We start from the raw sequence: 24,397 nt of genomic DNA, 5'->3' as shown, positions 1-24,397 counted from the left end.
GACTGACCTAGGGTGAATTTTAAATAGGGATAATTTTTAATGATTTTAATAAGAGACACAGCTACAAATATTTGGTTTTTAATTGGCTTTTATTGGGGAAATGTATTATGTTGTTTTAATATGCTGTGAGCCGCCCTGAGTCCCGTGGGGAGAAGGGCGGCATATAAGTCTTAAAAATAAATAAATAAATAAATAAATGTGTACAATGAGATTGGCTGAGCCTCCCTTCATGCACCCCCCCATCACAACTCACAATGACAACAAACACACAATCTTATTACACCATGTGAACGTATTGCACAACGCGCCGGCCCCGCAAGTCTATCATACATGGAGTTACTTTCCATTCAGGAGTCTGACAGCCCATGGGTAGAAACTGTTCTTCAGCCTGTTGGTGTAGGGCTGGCTATGCTTCTATATCTCCTACCCGATGGTAGGAGAGTAAAGAAGTGCTGACCAGGGTGTGAGTCGTCCCTGAGGATTTTCCTCACTCTTCTAAGGCAGCGGGCCCTAGCGATGGCATCTAGTGGTATCAGAGGATGTTTTGTGCTGTGCTCACCACTCTTTGTAGTGTCTTTCTATCCGTGCCTGTAAAGCCAGCATACCACACCATAATGCAATGTGAGAGGATGCTTTCTATAGTGGACCGGTAAAAGAAGGTCATCAGTCGTTGTTCCACTTTGTTCTTTCGCAAGACCCTAAGGAAGTGGAGTCTCTGTTGGGCCTTTCTGGCCACCTGGGTTGTGTTGATTTTCCAGGTGAGATCTTCACTGAGGTAGACTCCCAGGAATTTAAAGGAGGAAACTCTCTACACACACACACACACACACACACACACCATGTAAAGCTAAGACACAAAGGCAATGAATTAAACAGAATCAGCACAAAGGCCCAGCCTTTTCTTCCCTTTTCATGAGGATAGCAAAGGATTGCAACTTTGCCCTAAATGTCTGAGCTAGCTGTGGAAAACAAGTTACAAACACTCAGCAAAGTCAAACGAGAATACTGTTGGCGAGCAAAGGGTTAAGCCTTCAGTCCCACCCACCAACATCATCCTGGGTAATCAGGAAGAAGAGTAAGATGGAACAACAGGAAAGCCTCAGTGTATTGGAGAAGTTGGAACAGGCTAATCTTCCTACTTAAATGGCCAATATTTACATGCAGGGACTTCATTTATCCCTACAGGCAGTCTTTGCTTAACAATGGCAACATAATGACATTAGTTCCAGCACTTTCAATTACCATTAAGCGAATCTCTCAACACTGTTAGGCATGATGTCACACGATCACCATTTTCCTGCCAGCTTTCCCACTGTTGGAAGCTGGCAGCACAAATGGGATCGTGTCACCGCGGGGCACTGCAACCATCATAATTGCAAGCTGGTTGCCAAGTGCCAAAATCAATCACATGACTGCAAGGATGCTGTAATGGCTAGAACTTTTGAGGATTAGTCCGTAAGTATGACTTGCTCAGCTTCGGTATAACTGAACAGTCACTGAATCAGGACTAATCAAAGAACTACCTGTAAAAGGAAGATTGTTCTACTGTGATTCTCACTTTCTTTTAAGCACACTAAAATGGTACCATCCAACCCCATGTGATACCATCCAACTAATTCAATAATCCAGTTGTTCCTTGCAAGGGGTCATTCCTATTGCTATTGACTTGTCATAAAGACCTTATATTCATGTATCTATGATGTGAAATTGGGAGTAAATCTACAGGTATCTCCTTTGACACCTGCCAGTCCTCCTGCCCTATCTGACTTATTGCACCCTTTGAGAAAAAACAACTAGTCCTTAAATTTCTTAAAAAAGGGAAATGTAAAAAGAGATGTAAAAAAATATGTAAAGCACCAGCCTCCGGTATTATCTTTATTTCCAGAATATTTCTAGATCCTATAGAGATCCTATAATTTTTATTAGAAAGTAAGGATGATAGAAGGCTACAGTTCAGAACTTCATCTGAAATTCTACTAGCTGCCAAGAATAGTAAGAAAAATACATGGCCGTATCAGGGAAGAGAGTGTAGAGCAGTGATGGCGAACCTTTTAGAGACCGAGTGCCCAAACTGCAACCCAAAACCCACTTATCACCGGGTGCCAGGTGGGCGTGGCCCACTGGGTGGGCGTGGCTGTGGTGGTCATGGCAGACTGGGTAGGTGTGGCCAAGGTGGGCGTGATCACCTCAATGTTGCTCGTGGGGAGGGACGCCTCTGGGGGCCGGGCAGGGTTGGAGGAGATCCACGGGGTCTCTGGCAGGTGGGGCGGTGGGCAGGAGGCTCGTCCTGTGGGGTGAGGCAAGGTGAGGCGAGGCAGGGTGGGGGTGCCATTGTCACAGGTCAAGGTGAGGCAGGGGCTGGGGCGGCTGCTGCCTGACACCATCGGCCCCTGCACACAGAGGCCAGCGAGCACATGGGTGCTGGGATGCATCCAGCCATGTGGGACCTTGGCAAGTTAGCGGGCAGCTGGTTGAAGAGGGACAGTTGCCATCTCCGGGGAAAGGTGTGCATGCCCACAGAGAAGGCTCTGAGTGCCGCCTCTGGCACGTGTGCCATAGGTTCGCCACCACTGGTGTAGAGGATAAGATACACAGCTAAAAATCTGATGCTTTGTAATGTCACCAAGGTAGCCACTTTGTCTGAGACAGCCAACAACATCCTTGCAAAATTCCAAATAAATTGGCGGTCCCTGTTATGTAAGGAAACTTACTTGTCCCAAGCCTGTCGTTCTTCATCGTTAAATGGAACCACCATCTTAACCTGTTCCTGGTGAGAAAGGAGGAGGTTGGCGTATTGCACAACACAGTGGATCCAGGGGTCTCCACTAGCTGTCAAACCGTGGAGGTGCTTCTTCCTCATTTCCTCTGCTTCAGCTGAGTCTCCCAGGGCAGGCATTATGTTCAAATGCTGAAGCAAACTGCAAAGAAAATAGCAATTAAAAAATTGCTCTACCATACAAGACTCAATGCTGAATTTCAAGCTGATGCTAATACGTGCTTCAAAATGTTCAAATACTGCCATGTGATTTTTCTTCTGATCTAAACATTCTTGGTTCAGGAATAATAAAAGAGCCATTTTCTCCAACAGAGAATTCTATAATCTTACTCACCCTCCATTTTTATATTTCCATTGGTCATTATGTACATTACTGGATGAGCGGGGAATAGTTCTGTTCTTTTAAAACATTATTTTTGTATTTCATATACCCTAAGACTAGCACATATCATCTTTCATCTTTCAGGGACCTCATTTTTTGCCACAGTATTCTTGACAATTACTACTTCAACTCACTATGAGAAGGAATGAATGTACTTCTCCTGGTTTTATAATTGTTGTGTCTTTACTATCATCTATGGTCATTGTTTACACATTTTATGAGCTGTGGTGGTGCAGTGGTTAGAATGCAGTATTGCAGGCTGAGTCTGCTGATTGCCAGCAGTTCGATCCTCGTTGGCTCAAGGTTGACTCAGCCTTCTAGCCTTCCAAGGTCAGTAAAATGAGGATTGTTGGGGACAATAAGCTGACACTGTAAACCGCTTAGAAAGGGCTGTAAAGCACTATGAAGCAGTATATAAGTCTAAGTGCTATTGCTATTGCTATTATACTCTATGTTTCCACATAGCAGAATACTCAATAGCTAAGAACAATATCCAAAACTACAAATTGAAAAGATTCTAAAACCTCATGCTGTGTCATTAAAAAATTAAATCCAAAACACCTTTGTACATTTCTGTAACATACATGTCCTGCTTTTCCTCCCTAAGTTTTCCTCCCCACAACCGAATTGTGAAACAGATCAGTCAGGGAGTGATTGCCCCAAAGCCACCCACTGATCTTCATGGCTCAGTGGGATTTTAAAACCTCTTCCCAGCCCTAACACAACTCTTTTACATTTTAAAATACCCAGTAATATCAGTCTTCCCAGTGACCCAAGCAAGACAAAAACCACATTTGATACCTGAAAAATGAGTCTGCAGCTACTCTTCGACACTGTTCATTCAGAGGTACCATAGGAGAACTTTTTGTTTCTGTTATCTTCGGGAATTGTTTCTTGGTCTCAAAAAAAGCATGAAAAAAGCAGAATCTGGAAGAGTGAGAGTCTTCATTAAAAGAAATTAGTCGTAATTAAATTAAAGAGAAACAGCTCCTACTATGTGATCTGCCATGCAATGTTTAATCATGGTTGGTTGTGAATAAATAAACCAGCTGGATTTACTCAGCCCTCAGCCATATTTCATGGTTTGTAAACCACACGTGTTAAACCCAAATCAAACAGACGTCCTTAGAACTTAATCCAATCCAAAAAAACTTGTCAGAATCTCTAAAGACTTGCTAGGGATACAAAAATACTGAGTTTTGTTTGGAAAACTCGTTTCATATCCTCATTTGTTGTAAGCTAGAAACCAGAACAAAAATATCCATCCTGCAAATGAGACAGTTTGTAACAGAGGCTGACAAAATAATGGCCAAAGCTGCACAGCACTGAAGATGTTCCCAAAATGTGTCCAGCATTCCCTAAAATTAAATGATGTAAGATAAAAATGATCAAACGCTCACAAGATCATTAAACCTTGTCAGTTTGCAGCATTTATACAGCAGCTCTTTCAAGATCCTGGGGATGAAATCATTTAAACCTTATATGATTTACAAGTATGCAAATGTTGACCATTTTTTAGAAAACACGTATTACTGCCCACTTTAGGTGCCTAAAACTAAAAAAAGCTGCCAAATAGAGAAATTAGATTCTGTTTATAGCATCTTATTTAGGAGAGTGAAAACACAGCCAGCTTGAAAAAATCAGTTTTTAGTTTCTTTTTTCCGTAATTTTCACATTTTGTCCGTGACTTTTCTTTGAATCTTAGCCAATAAAATAATAGAAATATTTAAAGCCAACTGTATCCTGACAAGGAGAAATGACACGTGCCTGGCTGAGGAATTCTGGGAGTTGACGTCCACAAGGCATAAAAGGGCCAAGTTTGAAGACCCCTGATCTACAAGGTTACCATTGTTACTTTTTTGACCGCTACTCAACTCCTCTAAATGCACCTAGCCACTCATGTTGTTTCCTTTACCTGCAAATGTCCATAACAAGCTCATCCTCCTTGTTGACCTGCGGGTGTTCGGCAATTCCGATGAGGCGGCCGATGATCCATTTCCTTAGGCGTGTGATGCTGTGGTCACTTACGCTGATCAATCAAAAGAGAGCAGCACAATGACATTAACAGCTCTTCCATGTTATCATGTATTTCTTTAAAAATCTTAAATATATTGCCCGTCCTCGAGCACCTGCCTAAGCAATTTTAATACTTTATAATAATTTGATACCATGAAAAAGATAATAAAGCCTACAGGACAGCAATGAAGCTAACATCTATTATCTCCTTTAATTATACAAAAGAGTAACTATTAATAATGGGCCGTATTATGGGGCTTGGTTTTAATGAACCATTTGGGGAAAGGGGCATCTGGTACTCTCAAATGTTCATCACAGTGATTTACAATATTTTCATTATCTTACCTAATTTGCATAATAGTATCCTTACACAACTGATGCCAATATCCCAATTGTAAAATTAAAATTAAATTAATGTACATTTAACTGCTCAGTTAGATTATTTCAGATGCAACTGACTTGTCCATTAGTTTGGAGGATACTTGGAGAGAAATATAGCTCATTATATCCAGAGTCTACTAACTAAAAGTCTGTAAATTGAGGTTTTATTACCTTATACCAAATGCTAAGAGGGATAAAATTCAGGCAACTGTATTGAAACTGGGGCACAGTGTGTTAGATCAGTGGTTCTCAACCTTTTTAATGCCGTGACCCCAACCGGTCGTAAGTCGAGGACTAAACCGGTCGTAAGTCGAGGACTAAACCAGTCGTAAGTCGAGGACTACCCAACCGGTCGTAAGTCGAGGACTTTCCCTGCCCAGGAGCGCCGCGCATGCGTGGTTCCTCCCCCTGCATCGGCCGAGGCGTAGCTGGCAAGCGGCAGAGACGGAGCAGGCCGACCACCAGCTGGCCCAGCCCAAGGGAGGTAAGGCACCCGCCAGAAAAGGGGAAAAAATGGCGGACAAAAAAAATGGCGGACAGCCTTGCTTGGCGACCCCCATGAAATGGTCGATCGACCCCAAATGGGGTCCCGACCCACAGGTTGAGAACCACTGTGTTAGATAAAGCTACAACCTTCAGCCAAGCTTTCCAAATGCTGCCTATTCTGCAATGAATACTTTCCAACCATCCCAAAGGGAAAAAGAGACTCACCCACTCGTTGTCTTCTCGTTCTGCCTCTTGGTGGCAAAATCCACACAGCAGTCCAGGTTTGGATTGAGAAACATGTTCTTCAGCCAGTCGATGTACTTTAGCAGAGCAGTGGGAAGAAGATGCCTCACCACTTTCCAGAAAGTGGGCACAACTGGATAACCTTGGTTGGTGAGCGTAGAGAAGGCAACCATCATTGCCAGCTGCTTCTCAGGGCTGGTGCATCCCTCTAGGAACAAGTCAACGTAGAAGTCCATCTCTGGGGCAAATTTAAACCTGTCAGGCAGCTGAAATACACAGATGGGTGAAGACTACCAAGAGGGCTATGGCTTAATGACTAAAGATTCCAATATGAGCATTCATTCATTCATATTCATATTCCAATATGAGCATTCATTCATTCATTCATTCACTTTCATGCATTTATAAGGCTACCCAACTCAAGCAGGGTTACACTTTGGGCAATGTGTAACAAAAATAAACAATGACAAAAATAACTCCATATCATTGAAACACACAGACACACACAGACACAAGTGTGTTTGTAATGGTGAATAAACAGGATAAATGAACAACTAAAAGGGGACTCCACTCAAGTGGACCTGAATGCTGTGGGAAAAGATATCCTAACAGCTTTTCTAAAAGGAAGGAGAGAACCATTGTCAAAACAAGTAGAAATATGCCCTATATATCATCTGGTCCCCAAATATTTTAGACTATAATTCTTATAATCTCTGTATCACGCTAGCTGACAATTATGGGAATTACAAACACACATTCCAACAAAGCTGGCTAGTAAAACAACTCTGACTAAAATGACCTAACTAAAGCAGTTCCCTTAGGCAAGATGCATAGTTCTTGGCAAGGCTCTATGTTCAATCCTCAGGTACACCAAAAAAAGGACACATCTAATGGAAACTAGAAGAGCAGCTGTTCACCAACAATAGCCAGTCAGACCAATGGCCTGGCCGAGTAGAAAGGAAACTTCTTATCATCAAAATTGAAGCCCATTGAATAAAAAGCCAATTTTCATAAAATGAAAAAACAGTTCCCACATCAAACTCACTGCTATTTAGGTTTTCTAAATAGCAATGGGAACAGGTTGTTTTTCAGTTAAGTTCAGTTAATTCCTTCATGAAAATATTCTTTCTGTTTCATGAAAACCAGCCAGTTATAGAAGAGAATCTACAGTTCCAAGCTAGGAATTTTTACAGCCATTGAATGGAAGTAGTTGCCAGTCAGTAGCAGATGTTTATCTACTTGGTTTACAAAGACCACAGGAAACCTGTTCAGTGACACAATGATGTCATTAGCAGGAGGAACATTTGACCCTTTTGAGCAGGATTTGTGGCAGGTAAAGGTGGAAACAAATCTGCCTCACTTGAAGACTGAATTCACCCTTTTCAATCTTTATTTTTCTAGGTCTCTCTATTGAAAGTCAGAAATTTTGCCACTGATCTCAGGTTTCTGGGTACCAACTTGTGGTCAGTTGTCCATCACAATCTCTGTTCTTCTCGCTGAGATTCTGTGAATGGGACATGCTGAGGACTGAACCTGGGATATTCTACCTACAATTTTAAATCTCACTGAGATCTTGCAACAACGTATTTACCTTACTTGTGACAACGTGGAAGCCATACTGACGCATAGTTTCACCTTGAAGAACCATCTTTAGCTGGCTTAGAGAAAGAAGTGGGAAGACGCTGCCCAGTAATCGAAAACACATGTAGCTGAAGGAAAACAGATATTTGGGTCAAAAGGAAATCAAAACTCCACAACAGAAATGTGGGACAAGTAAATAAGGTGTTCTGCACTGGTTCTGGAGCAAATGCCAGACTGAACATGCTCTAGAATGGGTACAGGGAAGGGATTGGGGAGGTGCATTCTTACTACACTGTGGAAGAGCTCAGAAGGGAGAGAGGAAGAAGGGCCAACCAGCTAGCTTAGGAGTCTACAAACTTAGCAACTTTAAGACCTGTGGACTTCAACTCCCAGAATTCCTCAACCAGCCATGAGGGCTGAGGAATTCTGGGAGCTGAAGTCCACAAGTCTTAAAAGTGCCAAGTTTGAAGACCCCTGAACTAGCTGGTAGTGGTGCATATTAATAAACATGGATAAATTCATCATACATTTGTCAGTGCAAAGAGAAAGTGATTCAGCAAAGGAACAGTCACCGAAGAAATTCAAACTGGTACTTTTTTACTTTTTTTCTATAATTTGTAATATTTTATTAGATTATAGAATAAAATACAAAAGCAAATAGTAGGACACAGTGAGGAGGAAAAGGGGGGGAAAGTGAGGGGGAGAAGGGAAAAAGAACAGACTTCCTCTGTTGCAGTAGAAGGAAGCATTACCATTGAACCTCAACTTTTTACTTTCCCATAATATTATAAACTAACCATTTCTATAACAACAAATGAATCTAATCAGTAAAACCCCAAATCCCCCCCTTTTTTTAGTCATCAAATTTTTGACACCTTGCTAAACATTATTGTCATGTCTTAAAAGTGGTACAATCTGTGAAAAGGTTGAAAAGCCCTGCTCCAGAAAACCACTGAAGCTACACGAGAAAATTTATGTACATTTTAAAAAGTATTCAGCAAATTCAAAAAGGTTTATTTCCAACTAAATATCTAAGGACTGTAATTTCAAAACTATAAAGTTAGATTCTGTTCCTGTCCTCTGGAACATTTCCTTGATGTCTACATGGCCCCCAATATGGTTGTACACTCATAAATCCATAAAGATCTCATTTTCATTTTTTAAGCAGGCCCTATAGCAAGGTGGTTAATCATCCCATTCTGTTACATATTTGATATGGTTTGTAATTGTTTGTTCTGTTCTCTTGACATGAATCATAGTAACATTATTTTTTGTTACTTGTTTCTCTTCTTTCTTCATATTTTATAAAACCCTTGAGTTACTATTGCAATTGAATCAATACCCATTTCATTGATAACATAAATGTTATTGTTAAAATAGGGGTATGAGCATGTGAATGAAGGCATGGAACTGTTAACATATTAATTTTTAGTACGTCTGATGCTGTAACATATGTACAGGCAGTCTTCAATCTATGACTGGTCATTTAGCAACTGTTCAAAGTTATGACCTATCTGAAAAAGGGAACTAATGACGTCAGGTGCTTGCCAACATGATTGCACTTATAGTTGTTTGCAGCATCCCACAGTCATGTGACCAAGTTTTCTAATGTTTTGCCAAAAACTGGCACTTTCGGCTCTTGACAAAACTGAGCCAGAATGAACAATAAGTTCGCTTAATGACTAAAGCAATTTTTGAAACTGCTGTTCAATTTTAAAATGCGTATGACCCAACCACTCTACAACCATTACAACTTACAACTGCAATGAGCAGGCTCCATTAAGTCTTAATTCAAGGACTACCTGTCATAATTACACACAGAATTTAAAAGAAAGAGTAACTCTAATTTCATACTTTATCTATGACTGTTTTTCACTCTTATGACCATTGCAGCATCCTCATGATCACATGTTCAAAATTCAGGCACTTGGCTCATATTTATGACGGTTGCAGTGTTCTGCGGTCATGTGATCACCTTTTGTGACCTTCTGACAAGCCAAGTCAATAGAGAAGCCAGATTCACTTAACAATTGTGTTACTAACTTAACAACTGCAGAGATTCACTTAACAACTGCGGCAAGAAACATCGTAAAACGGGACAAAACAGAAGTTTAGCAACAGAAATTTTAGGCTCAATTTTGGATGTAAGTTGAGGACTTACCTGTATTATGCCCATTCATTATGTTACTCAGAGACTCAGCATTCTCCAGGAGAAATAACCAAATGGGCAGAGATAATTTCAGGCTGAAAGATAATTTCAAGTTCTTTCAACATACCTGCAGGGTCCAACATTTTCTTTAAGTAGCCCATTTTCTACAGCTTCTTTCCAGAACAGTTCAAAAGTTCCTTCTTTCAACGCCACTTTTATCAGGTCCAGTCCTACAGCTGGAAGAACTTTGTCCTTCCTCTCTGATTTGGCTGCCATTTTCAAAACTTCCACAATCCTAATGAGGAAAACAACAGAATCTTCATTATTCTTTTTTGTTGTCATTGTTCCGAAGAAATCTATCTGCAGGACATGAGCAGGCCGAGCAGAGGGAGAGGTCAAATGCATAATCAGTCATGAGTCCCTTCATGCCCACAAAAGATCTAAGTCCAGCCCACCTTGAATTCCTTCTGCTGTTATCTACCGCAAATTTCCTTTAGCTGTTAGTAGTTCAGATACTTGTAGAGTGCTTAAGTTTGCGATAAATTTCTATACTCATTTGAACTGTCTGGATCTCCTAATCTCCCTGGTGCTTGACATTAATCTGAACTACTAACAGCCAAGGGAAATTAGTGGGAATTAAGCATAGAAGGAATTCAAGGTGGGTTGGACTTAGATCTCTTGTGGGCATCAAAGGACTCCTGACTGATGACACATTTGACCCCACCCTCGGGCTCAGCCTGGTCATCTCCTACACTATCTTCATTATTGCTGGGAAGAAGACCTAGCAAAACAATAAGGAAGAATTTAGAAAGCAGGCATCTGCTAAACAAAACCCCTGATTCAGCTAAGTGATTTACACACAGAGCCAAGTCAAAATGTATAAACCCAGTCAAATGTAGATTACTTAGGTAAACCACAGTTAAAGAAGCCATAACTTGCCACAATGTGCAAGCCCAATCAGAGATTACCAGAATTTTTTCCCAACACTGGAATATTTCTTGGGATAATTTAAACATAAAATATATGCTCTACTTCTCTCTTATTGCCCTTTTCCTGGAAACAAGTACAGTACAGGTAGTCTTTGCCTTACAACCACAATTGGGACTGGAATTTTGGTTGCTAAGAGAGAGGGCCATTAAGCAAATCATGTAACAACCCAATTTATGAGTTTTTTAAACCATATTTGTTAAGTGAATCATACAGTCAAGTGAATCACATGACTGTTAAGCCAATCTGACTTTCCCCATTGATTTTGCTTCTCAGAGGTCAGGCTGGGAAGGTCGTAAAACGGTAATCATATGACCCCAGGATTCTACAACTGGTCATACAGGTGAGCCAGTCGCCAAGTGCTCAAACTGCCAGATGTGACCACGATGCAACAGCTATAACGTCAAGGACAAGTCATAAGTCACTTTTTACATGCCCTTGTAAACTCTAAAGCGTTGTTAAATGAATGGCTGTTAGTTGAGGACTAACTGTACTGCAGTCCACTTCTAGTTAAAAAGTTACTTTCAATAGGAAGATGGGAATCTGCTATACATGGGGTGAGAGAGAAAGGGTTTTCCTGGAAACTTCATTAGTTTTACTGACCTGGGGATGTTTTGTGCCGTCACAACAGCAGTTGTGCCGAAGAGGGCCTTCAGCTTCTCTGGTCCGAGAACTTTGGGGAATTTTTGGATGCCCACCAACAGGAGGTACAATTGACCAGGAGTGCTGAAAGCTGCAGTAAGTTCATCCTCCAAGATATTGTAAAGCACCTTTTCAAATACAGTCTCTGGGATCTGGAAACAGCAATGCCCCAGGGAGAAAACATTGCAGTATGAACAATATATATCAGCAATTTGTTATCTATGTACAGTTATATTTTGCCTTTACATCAATGATGTTACGCAGTAGAAATCAGCTACTTCACTAGTCAGCAGTCACTGATGGGACAGGAGTAGGCTTTCAGTCCTAATAAAAAGAAGTACTAGGGGTGACATGATCGCAGCCTTCCAATATTTGAGGAGCTGCCATAAAGAAGAAGGGGTCAACCTATTCTCCAAAGCACCTGAAGGCAGGAGAAGAAGCAATGGATGGAAACTCTTCAATGAGAGAACCAACCTAGAACTAAGGAGAAATTTCCTGACAGTTAGAACAATTAATCGGTGGAACAACTTGCCTCCAGAAGTTGTGGGTGCTCCAACACTGGAGATTTTTAAGAAGAGATTGGACAACCATTTATGTGAAATGGTATAGGGTTTTCTGCTTTTCTGCTTTAGCAGGAGTTGGACTAGAAGATCTCCAAGGTCCCTTCCAAATCTGTTATTCTTGTCTATTAGCATCCTAGTAGTATAAGCTGGCAACTACAGTATGTGAAACAAAATGTTTAACTAAAATGGGTGTTGGTCTGATCCAGGAGGTTTTCAAAGTTAACAATGGCAAGACTAAAGGATCTCTTGCCAAGGATCATTAAAGGCAGGCAGATATATAAGATGAAAAACAGCCTTTTAAATATCCTGAGCTTAAACTGCATACAGTTTTGTGATCTGGAAGAACAAATTAAACTGTAACAAGGGAATCATGTATTCTTACATAACGATCAAGAGTCTGAACCTTTTTCTTCTATTGGTACCTCTCTCTCATTGGTGGCTAATGCCACAGCAGTTACAAAATTATTTGCCTTTATTTCTCAACATTGTAAATAGAAGCAGCAATGATGTGTGCATATAATTGGTCATTCTTCACCTTCTTTCCTTAAAAAGAGATGATTTACAAAAGCTAATACTTTTAACAAGTATTTTAACCCCTTTTTTGCAACCATCCTCAGTCTTCCTTACCTCAGAAACAATGTCAACTAATGTCTTTCTTGGGAGGTCCTTAAGATGGGTATAGTGTTCAGAAAGGTTCTGTAGAAGCTGGACGCACTCAAGGAGAGCCTTGGAATCCTAAAGAGATCAAAAATCAGGCTTTATAGTGTATCCTGTTGAACCTAGCCAACCCCAAGTCGTTTAGCAAATCATGATAACATCAGACAGGTCACTGGAAGGCAAAATCACAAAACTGCATCTCACTTACTTTGGCCATGTTACGCGGGGGAATTCAGTGGAGAAAGCAATTGTGTTTGGAATAGTTAGTGGTAAAAGAAAACCAGGCATCAAAGAACACGGTGGCTGGACACCACACCAGCCAGAGCATAGAAAAACTCAAAGAAGCAGTGCAAGAAGGGAAGATGTGGAGAGACCTGGAATAATTCTGTAACATTACCTTTGAGAGGCGCCTGGATTGGAAGAGAGCTAGCACTCCAAAAAAGTTTCCAAACAGAGCATTCCTGAAAAGTTTCTGAAATGACAGAAAGCCAGCACACCAGGAATATTGGTTACAAACATAGTCAGAAGTGTGATGAATTGGAAGGGGAGGGTCTGACATTTTAACACAGGTTAAGCCACAAATGCTTGGCAGCAGCTGACCTTAAGATAATGTCTATTCTAAAATGCTCAAATGCTTTAGCTGGAGTTTCTCCAAGAATCTCAACCTACTTCTGATCTTCAATATAAATTGTGGCTGCAAAATGTGGGGTTAAAAGTTAGTATTACAGGGATGCAGGCAGCACACGAAATCACGCCCTCTCCGGTCCAAAGAAAAACCTCTCTCCACGGAACCGGTCCCTGGTGCCCAAAAGGTTGGAGGCCGCTGCCTTAAGAACCCAGTTTGTTTCTTATTTTACACTTTCTGAAACACAAAATACTTATGCAGATATGTACAATTGCAACAAAAATTAACAGCAAGATTTGGCAGCCATACCTTAAACAAAGCAACCTTTTTCCTGGACTTCACAGATGATATAGTATCTCTAAAAATGCTGCATTTGGTTTAAGATGTTTCTGAGAGGTGTTACTTCTACTACTTTTTGTGGGTTGAATAAAGCAATACTTTAAAAGGGTAGGTTTCACTTTAAAACTTCTGAAAATAATGCCAGAGAATTTGCAACAAAAGGAGACAAATTATGGCAAGCCACACTGCACAGGGATACAACTATAGGAACAGAAGACTATAAACAGTGCTTGCTGGATTGGACCTTTGGCCCATGTTCTCCAGCAGTCTATTCTCGCAGTGGCCAACCAACTGCACAAGGAAGCCAGCTAGCCTCTCAGCAGATGGCCATCAGAGGCAGCATAATTTTCATCGAAACTAAGAGCCACTGATCTCCACAACCTCCATGAATTGGTACAACCCTTCAACTAGTGATTATTCTGTGGCCAATAAGCAAACTTAAGTCTTGTTAGATTAGATAATTGATTCCCCAAGTTTTGAGAGGGGGGATTCCTTAAAAAAACCCTTTTTTAAAAAAGCTTCGACAAATTTGGGCCTTCCCTCAGACTCTCTGTCAGGGCAGAGATAGGTTAAGTAGAATGGCCTGTCTCTGTATCTGTTTGTAGATGACTCACCCAACCTAAAATCTGAAGTGCTACGTCAGCCATTATTATTATTATTATTATTATTATTATTATTATTATTATTATTATTATTATTATTATTATTATTATTATTATTAATCATCGCACAGTCAGCCAGATATTCAGACTGGATTTGGCATTTTTGTCTACATATAAAGTCCTTACCAAGGACCTGGGATAGGCAGATGTGGATGTTTGATGGTATTACAGATATTGTCGCAGGATGGAAGCAGTTCCTAGTAAGGCCGCTTTTTGCAATTGACTAATGGCGAATTTGTCAATGCCAATGGTGTTCAAATGGTGCTCCAGTTGTTTTGGGATTGCACCCAAGGCACCTATTACTATTGGTACTACCCTTGCTTGCTTTTGCCACAGTCTTTATATTGTTGTTGTTGTTGTTGTTGTTGTTGTTGTTGTTGTTGTTGTTATTATTATTATTATTATTATTATTATTATTATTATTATTATTATTATTATTATTTTAGCCTTCACTAAGCCTCCTTGAGTTTTGATGAGTGGACATTTTTAAAAACTGAAATTATAAACAAATCAACATTCTCACCTTCTTCACTCTACCGAGATCATATTTTTCCTTAATCTGTTGCAGAACTGCCAAGAGAGTCAGCTCCTCAAAAACTTGCAATACCTTGGAAAGAAAAAACATAATGAGAGAAAGCTGCAGAACGTTCAAATAAGTTACAGGGCCAGTCTTGAAAGGGCAAGATATTTTTTGATTCCTACACTTGACCTGTGCCAAACCTGTGATTACATTTACAGTTCCCATCTTTTTTGGTAAAAAGAGTTCTTTTCTTCTAAAAGTTCTGTCTGAGCTCGCATATTACTAGATTACAGCAAGCAACCGGCTTGGTAACTTGTTAGCTAGTTGAGTGAGTCACGCTTGACTGAAAATGTCTCCAAGAACAGCAGAGATGACAACCACTGTGAAGAATAAAGAATTAACCTTTGGAGAAGGAGAGAATGGGAGATCCCCACAAGCACTCTGCATGACAGCTGCTCACAAGGGAACTATAAAACAGCTGGGTCCCATGGTGCTGAGCAGGGGTCTTCAAACTTGACTCTTTTATGACTTGTGGACTTCAACTCCCAGAATTCCTCAGCCAGCATGCCTGGCTGAGAAATTCTGGGAGTTGAAGTCCACAAGTCATAAAAGGGCCAAGTTTGAAGACCCCTGGTCTTGAGCACTAAAATCCAAGGGAGATGACATCTTTGCTTTAACAACAGTGGAGCCTTTTCATAAGGACACTATGCCAGCTGAATTCACTTTCTAATCAAATTTGAAAAAGTTCAATTGAACTTTTTTATGGCTATTAGAGACGTTCAAAAGAAGAAGCTTAATTTGACACCTAATGAGCTTTATCTTATTTGGATTTAAGGAATTTTAAACAGATACTAAAGAGTTTAATATACAATTGGCAAAAAGGAAAAAAAAAGATTTTAAGGAAGTTTCAAATGATCTGGGAGATCAGAGAGATTTGGAATATTGGTTATTTGTGCTGTAGGATATGAAAAAAACAAGTATATAATTTAGTAATTATATACATATGTAGGAAATGACTGAAATGGAACTGTAAACCCATATTAGAAACTGAGGCTTGATGAAGTTTGCAAATGGACACTAGAGGGAACTAAAGGACCAAGCAACAAAACAGTTAGAATTGCTAAGGTTAGTTGTAATTTTTACTTGTCTCAAAGAACCCTTTAAAAATGGACTAAGATATTAATAACTAATATCTCAGAAATGATACAAATTTCAATGGGTAAACATCCGATGAGAAAAAAATTTAAAAATAACTTTTAGACACAGATAGAAGACAGCAAAACTGAGATTATCAGAACGGGAATACAAAAGACAACATCAAGAAAATTATATGGACATGGAATAGCTATGACAAGAAATCCTGGATGATGCCTTTCTATAGGATTTACAAAGTAGACCGGTGAAAACTCTGAAGACTGTTTCTGGATGTCAATGATTGATGACAGATCAAATCCTACGATGCCACTGAAATGATTTAAAGGTCTAAACTGTGAAGAGCAAAAAGAATGAATATAAAGTTGGATTATTTGATCAGGGATAAACGATCTGTTTGATATTTCTGATAACTCATAATGGACTTTTTGCTGAAAGAGGACTGGAAAGATGACAATTTGTGGACTGTGTCTATGAGGTGAGGTTATGGAAAGAAGAGGATTTGTAATTTTAAAAGAGGTTGAAAAGTTACTGTAGTAGCTTATGCTTGATGTGATGAAGGTTGAACCCTATTTATTATTCTTTTTGTTTCTTGTTCATTTTCTCTTTTGTTTTTCTTTTCCCTGTACCTTTTGAGCTTTTCTTTTTCCTTCTAGTTTAGTTTATATTAGCTTTTACCATCTTTACTAAAAAATGTCAATGATATTTAATGTGTGTGTGTGTGTGTGTATTTTCTTCATCAAGGGACACCAACCTGCGCCAACGCCAAACTGAATCCTGGACGGGCCACTTCTCGAGTTGCTCCCAATCCGTCAATCAAGCGCTTTAAGGTATACTTTAAAAACTCATCATCCTAAAAGAAATTACAAAGATATCCAAGGTGAATGAGGTGGGAATGATTACCAACTTGCATCCTACAAACTTCTGTGTTACCCTTTAATCTTAACATCTACCATTTATATTTTATTATCATTATTGTTTGTAGCAATTGTGTTGAATATTTTAAATAAAAAAAGGATATAAACTCTGAAATCAAGAAATACTATTTTATTTTTATTATGACTTGATGGAGTCACGCTTTGGCAGCAAAGTAAACAAGAGTAGATGACACAGCAAATTCCAATATTATATTGCAGTAGAAGTTCTACAGATTGAAGTTATTTTAATGATACAGAATAAATTGGCACATAAACTGGGTTTACAGACCATGCAACACCATAACAGTTTTTTTGGCTTTTAATGTTACAGCTCATCCAATAAATCACTATTAGGGAAACCACGCAGGAGGAAGATTTATGTAAAAGATGAAAAGATTCTATTTTAATACCAAAAACAAGTTTTACAAATGCTGCATTGCAGTGGCTTAGTTTGCCACTGCTTCTTCCCAGTAATGTTTGCAAAATATGGGTAGAAACGAAAGACCTTGAGAAAAAATTAAGTTACGTTTTTTTTTAATCACATCATAACCCTTTCTTTATTCTTTTCAATACAGTGGAGTGTTAGAAATAAATTATGTAAACAGGGTCAGGACTCCAACTGTTTTTCTGTCAGTGCAATAACTCCAAAAATTGAACAGAACAGACCAATTGTGGCAAGAGTTGGAGACAAAAACTTTAACAAAGAAAATGGGCTGAATCTGGCTAGGGAATGTCAAGAAACGCATTCTATAAGAATCTCCACAGACATTCTATAAAAAAATTCCCCAATGCAGCCTTATGGGAAAGGTAATTAGGCAGTGGCTCAGTTACAGTACCTCCACTTTAAGTCCCCCTCCCCCCCCTACTCAGAGCAGATCTTATGTAGCCCACCCAGTACTTCCTTGTACATATAAATATACAAACACAAATATGTGTAACCAGTGCTTTTTTTGTAAAAAAAAAAAAAAAAAAAAAAAAGGTGCCGGAACTCACACACATCATACAACCCGCCTTGCCTACCCTACAAGGTTCCATCCCAAAAAGGTGCCGGAACTGCGTTCTGGGCGTTCTATGACAAAAAAAGCCCTGGGTGTAACACAAGGAGGCAGTGCACACATGCATACACACACACACACACACACACACACACACACACACAAAGGCAACACATTACTTTGTTACACAGAAGAAAACAGAAAATTCTTATTGTCGCTACTAGTACAGGTAGTCCTCAACTTATAACCATTTGTTTTAGTGAGCATTTGAAAAAGTGACTTATGACCAATTTTTACATTTATGACCACTGCAGCATCCCTATGGTCACATGATCAAAATTCGGCCATTTAGCAACCGACATGTATTTATGACAGTTGCAGAGTCCCCGGGATTATGTGATCCCCATTTGTAACCTTCCCAGTCAGCTTCCGACAAGCAAAGTCAATGGGGGAAAGCAGATTTGCTTAATGACCACATGATTCACTTAACAACTGCAATGACTTGCTTAACAACTGTGGCAAAAAGGTCATAAAATGGGGCAAAACTCAACATCTGCCTTGCTTTGCAACAAAAATTTTGGGTTCAGTTGGGATCATAAATTGAGGATTACCTATAAACGGTTTAGAAAGAAAGAAAGGTGGTAGACACAACCTTTTTAAAAGCCAGCATTAGAAAATTAAAGATAAATGAAAAATTAAAAAAAAATGAAGACCAGCAAAAAGAGAAATAGAAAAAAAAAACCATGTATAACTTGTGAATGCAGAATTGCTAACACAGACTTAATTGAACAGTTATAGAGATTAATTACCAATATCTAATATATTTATCCAAAATGACATTGTGTATAAAGGAAGCAATATACCAAGAAAAAAGCATATTATCACAACTAATATATGATGTCTGAATTTGACTAAACTTAATATTTATTATGGGATTTTTCATGCTTTTTTTGCTGGTTGAACTCTTGTGCCAAAACAATTTCACACATTTTAAAATATCCTTGATCTAGTGACAACTTATGCAAACAAATCTGACTGCTAATAAGGGAGCCTGAATCTATGTTTTAACTGATGTAGGATATAAAGATAATAATCCTACTGTGGGATTCGTCTTTAACAGTTTTTTTGAACTTCATCAAAAACTTTTGATCAAAAACTAATTGGGTACTGCAACCAAAGATAAAACAAATTCCATTTCATTTATACCCTTCCCAACCCAATTTAGATGGTTTGCATTTTTAAAGAAGTACTGCAATCCCAAAATGAATTATTGTTGTTGTCATTTCTAGATAACACACTGAAATGGATTAAAGGGAATTTATATGCTATAAAGTGTTTCAGAGAGATTCACTGTACAAAACCAAATTCTGTTCACAATATTCTTAAAAGCTTTCTAAAGAGTCTTTTGTAACTGATACGAATGCATTTATATGATGTGGATGAGATTCTTTATTATTAAACAAATTAGAGACGCACCATTTCTCCAACACTTTTAATGAGCTGAGATGAACAGATCACCTATATGATTCTTTAAAAAGCATAATATTGGGTTTAGTTGAAAAGGAGTTGGAACTTTTTTTCTATTCCTTTATCATAACTTAATTACTAATATAATTATAGAGAATAATCAATGCTAAATACAATAAAGTTCAGGGCTGATAACTTTATTCTCTGTAACTCTTCTATCTTCCATTCCTTAAACTGAGCAAACTTATTCTCATACCTGAATGGTGGATGGCATGCAGATTACAGACCAACCATATTTCCATCTTACTGAAATTTCTAAGGACAATTTAAAATATCGGTTCATAAAACTTTTTTTAAACCTCCAAATGAAATTATATAGCTCAGACTGAAGGAGAATTAAGTACCAGTTCAACTAATACATGTAGTCCTTGCCTTACAATAATTCATTTAGGCTCCGTTTGAAGTTACAACAGCACTGGAAAAAGTGACCTATGACTGTTTTTCTCACTTAATGACCATTGCAGCCTTCCCATGGTCACGTGATCAAAATTCGGATGTTTGGCAACTAAACTCATATTTATGATGATTGCAGTGTCTCTGAGCATGTAATCATTTTTTGAGACCTTTTGACAAGCAAAGTCAATGGGGGAAGCTAGATTCACTTACCAACCATGTTACTAACTTAAGAACTGCAGTGATTCATTTAACAACTATGGCAAAAAAGTCATAAAATGGGGCAAAACTCACTTAACAAATGTTTCACTTAGCAACAAAAATTTTGGGCTCAACTGGGGTCATTAAGTCAAGGACTACCTGTACCACAGCCCATTTTTAATCTTCCTGATCACATGAATTATTTGAATTGAAACAAATCTTAAAAGACTTTTTTTCTGATATTGCTAAAGGTTTTTGATTTTGTTTATACTGGGCAGCTTATCTGATTCTAAGATTGATATAAGGATGCACTGAAGATGACAATGTTCCTTATATTTTACTAAACCAAGCAGTGGGCACTGAACCTAAAAGAGTTTGAAAAAGAAACCTTTTGGAAGGATGATTTCCCCATTAGATCCATGACAACCATGCAAAAGGAGAAATTCCATATACTGGTAGTTGCTTCAAAGCAAGATGGGTGGCAATATAAATTTGATAGACCGACAGACAGGCATACCAGACTAGCAGTAGGAAAAAAATTCCAAATATTAATCTAGTCTCCACCAGGAGTGTTCCCTGGATTGGTTTATGTCAGGCCCTCTCAAGCCAAGATCTGACCTGGGGCAATGGTGAAGGTGCTGGACAGGAGTAGGGAGAGCCAGGTTGTAGCCCACCCTCAGCCACTGTAGTTCCCAGGGTGGCTTGGGGCCATTTGCATTCTCTTAGCCCATCTACCTCACAGGGTTGCTGTTGTGGGGACAAACAGAAGGGAGTGGTATTTGTGAGCAAGATGGGTGGACTACTATAGTGGCGGAGGGGACCATTGGAAGAATTGAAAGAACAAGTTATGATCGTGTATGTCAACCTTGGTACCTTTAAAGTATTTGGACTTCAACTCCCAGAACTCTCCAGGCAGCTGGAAGTTGGAAGTCCAAATATCCTAAAGTTGCCAAAGCTGACAAACACTGCCTCAGGGATAGATCCTTATGGAGCAGTGTTTCTCAACCTTGACAATTTTAAGGCATGTGGACTTCAACTCCCAGAATTCCACAGCCAGCAATGCTAGCTGTGGAATTCTGGGAGTTGAAGTCCACATGCCTTAAAATTGTCAAGGTTGAGAAACACTGTTATGGAGAAAATCTTATCCATGTGATCATTAGGAATCGCCTATTATTTGATGGCATATCATCAATCAATCAGCTACGACGTGCTACTCTTTGCGCTCCTGTACAAAAGTTACGATATTAAGCTAACAAAATAGATCGTTTCTTCTGACGCTCCCTGCCATTTTTCCATTTCCGGCAACTCTTTTCTTAGAACATCCGAAAGCCGACACAAACAACCGTGCTTCTGAGCGCGTCCAAAGTGCAACCTAAAAGGTTACAGATCTCAGACCTAAAGATCGTAGGGAAAAGTCTAACTCTAAGCGACTCCGGAGGAGGAGTGAAGCTCTCCCTTTCAACCGCCCGCACTCCCCACGAGCAACTGCAATGCCTTACTTTCTTATTTTCCTGCAAATAGTTCAGCAGCCCTTCCGTGGCCTTCAAACGGATCGCCTGGTCGGGCTTGGCGATGTCCCAGAAATAGTCCAGAAACTGCCGACTCTGCCCTAGGAGCCTGCCCGGCTGCGAGATCGAGGCCGGAGCTAGGCGATCTGCCGCTTGCCCGTTCTTCGGGCTGCAATCACCAGCCATGCTGGTAACAGAGGCGCACGTGGAAAAGCCCCCGTGATGCACCAGAGGAAGCACGTGAAAACCTCCCCTTCCGGGTTCAGAAAAGGCTCGCTCCCGCCTTCCCACGTAGTAAAAATTCTCCCTTGGAGGCGAGATTGGCATCAACGAGACTGATCTTTGGCCACTCTTTCACCCTTCCCCAAATCCATATCCTCAAGATGCTGGGAACTCCAACTCCTATGGTCCTCAACCGGTGGTTATTTCCAGAAACGGACTTTCAGCGGTTCTAGCTCAGTGTTTTTAAGTTGTGTGGACTTCAACTCCCAGAATTCCCCAGCCAATGGGAATTGAAGTCCACACATCTTAAAGTCTTCAGACTTGGCCCTTTTATCACTTGTGGACTTCAACTCCCAGAATTCCTCAGCCAGCGTGCCTGGCTGAGGAATTCTGGGAGTTGAGGTCCACAAGTCAAAAGGGCCAAGTTTGAAGATCCCTGTCTTAAAGGCTGTTGAAAAAGAGACATGGTGGATTAAGGGAATGGACAGATCCCTAGGGCCAGCTAAAAAAAACCTTGGCTGCTTTTGGTTGTAGTGGCTGTATTTACAAGACACAAAGAATGACCTTTCTCTTTCTGTTAGCTCACTATGGATGAATAAATGCTTGAAATTATTATGATTGTTTGCCTAGACAGCTAGATGTTTAGACTGGATGTGGCATTTTTATTCACCTGTGGGGTTCCTGGTGCTCTGAGCTTGGTTGTTTCCTTGCAGATATTTCATTATCCGACTAGGTAACATCCTGAAGGGTGATGTTTTTGTCAATGTTGATGATATTCAAGTTGTGCTCCAGATGTTTTGGGATTGCACCAAGGGCTCTTATTGATATTATTGGTACTATATTTGTTTTATTTTGCCACATTTTACTTGCAGGTCTTTTTGTGATTTTCTCCAGATTATTATTATGGTTCATTGTCCCCAAAAGTAAGGTTCTACATTAGGCAAGAAAAAGAAAAAGCACAGGTACAGTATAGGTGGTACCTTGCTCAATAATAATAACTGTGAGAGGGATCTCAGAGTCCTAGTGGACAATCACCTAAATATGAGCCAGCAGTGTGCTGCAGCTGCCAAAAAAGCCAACACAGTGCTAGGCTGCATTAACAGAGGGATAGAATCAAGATCACGTGAAGTGTTAATTCCACTTTACAATGCCTTGGTAAGGCCACACTTGGAATACTGTATCCAGTTTTGGTCACCATGATGTAAAAAAGATGTTGAGACTCTAGAAAAAGTACAGAGAAGAGCAACAAAGATGATTAGGGGACTGGAGGCTAAAACATATATAAAGAACGGTTGCTGGAATTGGGTATGTCTAGTTTAATGAAGAGAAGGATTAGGGGTGACATGATAGCAGTGTTCCAATATTTCAGGGGTTGCCACAAAGAAGAGGGAATCAAGCTATTCTCCAAAAGACCTATAACTAAGGAGAAATTTCCTGACAGAACAATTAATCGATGGAACAGCCTGCCTCCAGAAGTTTGTGAATGATCCAACACTGGAAGTTTTTAAGAAGAGACTGGACAGCCATTTGTCTGAAATGGTATAGGGTTTCCTGCCTGAGCAGGGAGTTAGACTAGAAGACCTCCAAGGTACCTTCGAACTCTATTATTATTATTATTATTATTATTATTATTATTATTATTATTATTATTATTATTATTATTATTATTATTATTATTATATTCATTAAATATGAACCTGTCAACTGAACATTCAAATTGGCGCACGCTGATGGTTGACACGGGTTGCTACCAGCATCCTAGTTGTCAACCAGATACCTCCTTAAAATATAAGATGTTCCAAGTAGCGCAGTTTTTTGTAACATTGCTGGAGTTATTGCAGGAAGCTGCAGTTTCTTGATATATTTTGCAAAGTTTTTGGACATAGTTCCCAGTGCCCCGATGGCAATGGGTATCACTGTTACACGTTTCATCCATAATCGCGCAGTTTCGATGGTGATTATATTATTATTATTATTATTATTATTATTATTATTATTATTATTATTACTATTACTATTATTATTACTATTATTGTTGTTGATGATGCTTTTCAAAAGGCAACTGGACTTTCTTGGGGTTTTTTTCTTGAAAAGGTTTCACTTCTTATCCAAGAAGCTGATGTCAATGCTGTGACAATGGATGTTTCCACTCTGACAACTAATGGAAGTTGCAGCCATTTTTATTTGCTTTTCTGTTGCTTCTCTGCTGTTTAGAAGTTAGATGTAGAGGGGCGGAATGGGGTGAATGCTTGAGCTCAGCTAGCCATAACAATAATGCAGCTTGGTGGGAACTGAAGGACACAAACCTGATAGTGTTTTGGCAGGCTGAGGAGTTGGATGAGATCCCGAGCTTCTTGCTAATTGGGAAATGTGATTTATGACTGCCTTACAGGGGTGGGAATTGCAACTTGTTACTATGTATCTGGGGGAAGGGAATTTAGTTTTGGGCTCAACTATGTAGTGCCGATACTTT

At 39.6% G+C, this 24,397-nt stretch overlaps 1 protein-coding gene across 1 annotated transcript in view; it reads right to left on the bottom strand.

Annotated features, from left to right (window-relative positions):
* Window positions 1-21,917, bottom strand: part of MYBBP1A (MYB binding protein 1a) — a 75,191-nt gene extending 53,274 nt beyond the window's left edge. The window contains exons 1-13 of the mRNA XM_029287216.1: window positions 21,694-21,917; window positions 16,916-17,014; window positions 15,013-15,096; window positions 13,261-13,335; window positions 12,834-12,941; window positions 11,605-11,795; window positions 10,142-10,309; window positions 7,876-7,993; window positions 6,267-6,550; window positions 5,074-5,187; window positions 3,960-4,085; window positions 2,712-2,918; window positions 837-847 (exon numbers count right to left, since the gene is read on the bottom strand). Of these exons, the coding sequence (XP_029143049.1) occupies window positions 837-847; window positions 2,712-2,918; window positions 3,960-4,085; window positions 5,074-5,187; window positions 6,267-6,550; window positions 7,876-7,993; window positions 10,142-10,309; window positions 11,605-11,795; window positions 12,834-12,941; window positions 13,261-13,335; window positions 15,013-15,096; window positions 16,916-17,014; window positions 21,694-21,888 (1,780 nt within the window). The 5' untranslated portion in view covers window positions 21,889-21,917. The remainder of the gene's footprint in view (window positions 1-836; window positions 848-2,711; window positions 2,919-3,959; window positions 4,086-5,073; window positions 5,188-6,266; window positions 6,551-7,875; window positions 7,994-10,141; window positions 10,310-11,604; window positions 11,796-12,833; window positions 12,942-13,260; window positions 13,336-15,012; window positions 15,097-16,915; window positions 17,015-21,693) is intronic.
* Between the last annotated feature and the right edge of the window lie 2,480 nt (window positions 21,918-24,397).

The sequence above is a fragment of the Protobothrops mucrosquamatus genome, unplaced genomic scaffold, assembly GCF_001527695.2.
Source record: "Protobothrops mucrosquamatus isolate PMUCROS unplaced genomic scaffold, P.Mucros_1.0 scaffold_256, whole genome shotgun sequence".
Lineage (NCBI taxonomy): Eukaryota > Metazoa > Chordata > Lepidosauria > Squamata > Viperidae > Protobothrops > Protobothrops mucrosquamatus.
The sequence above is the reverse complement of the archived record's forward strand: the minus strand, read 5'-3'. Positions and strand labels throughout refer to the sequence as shown.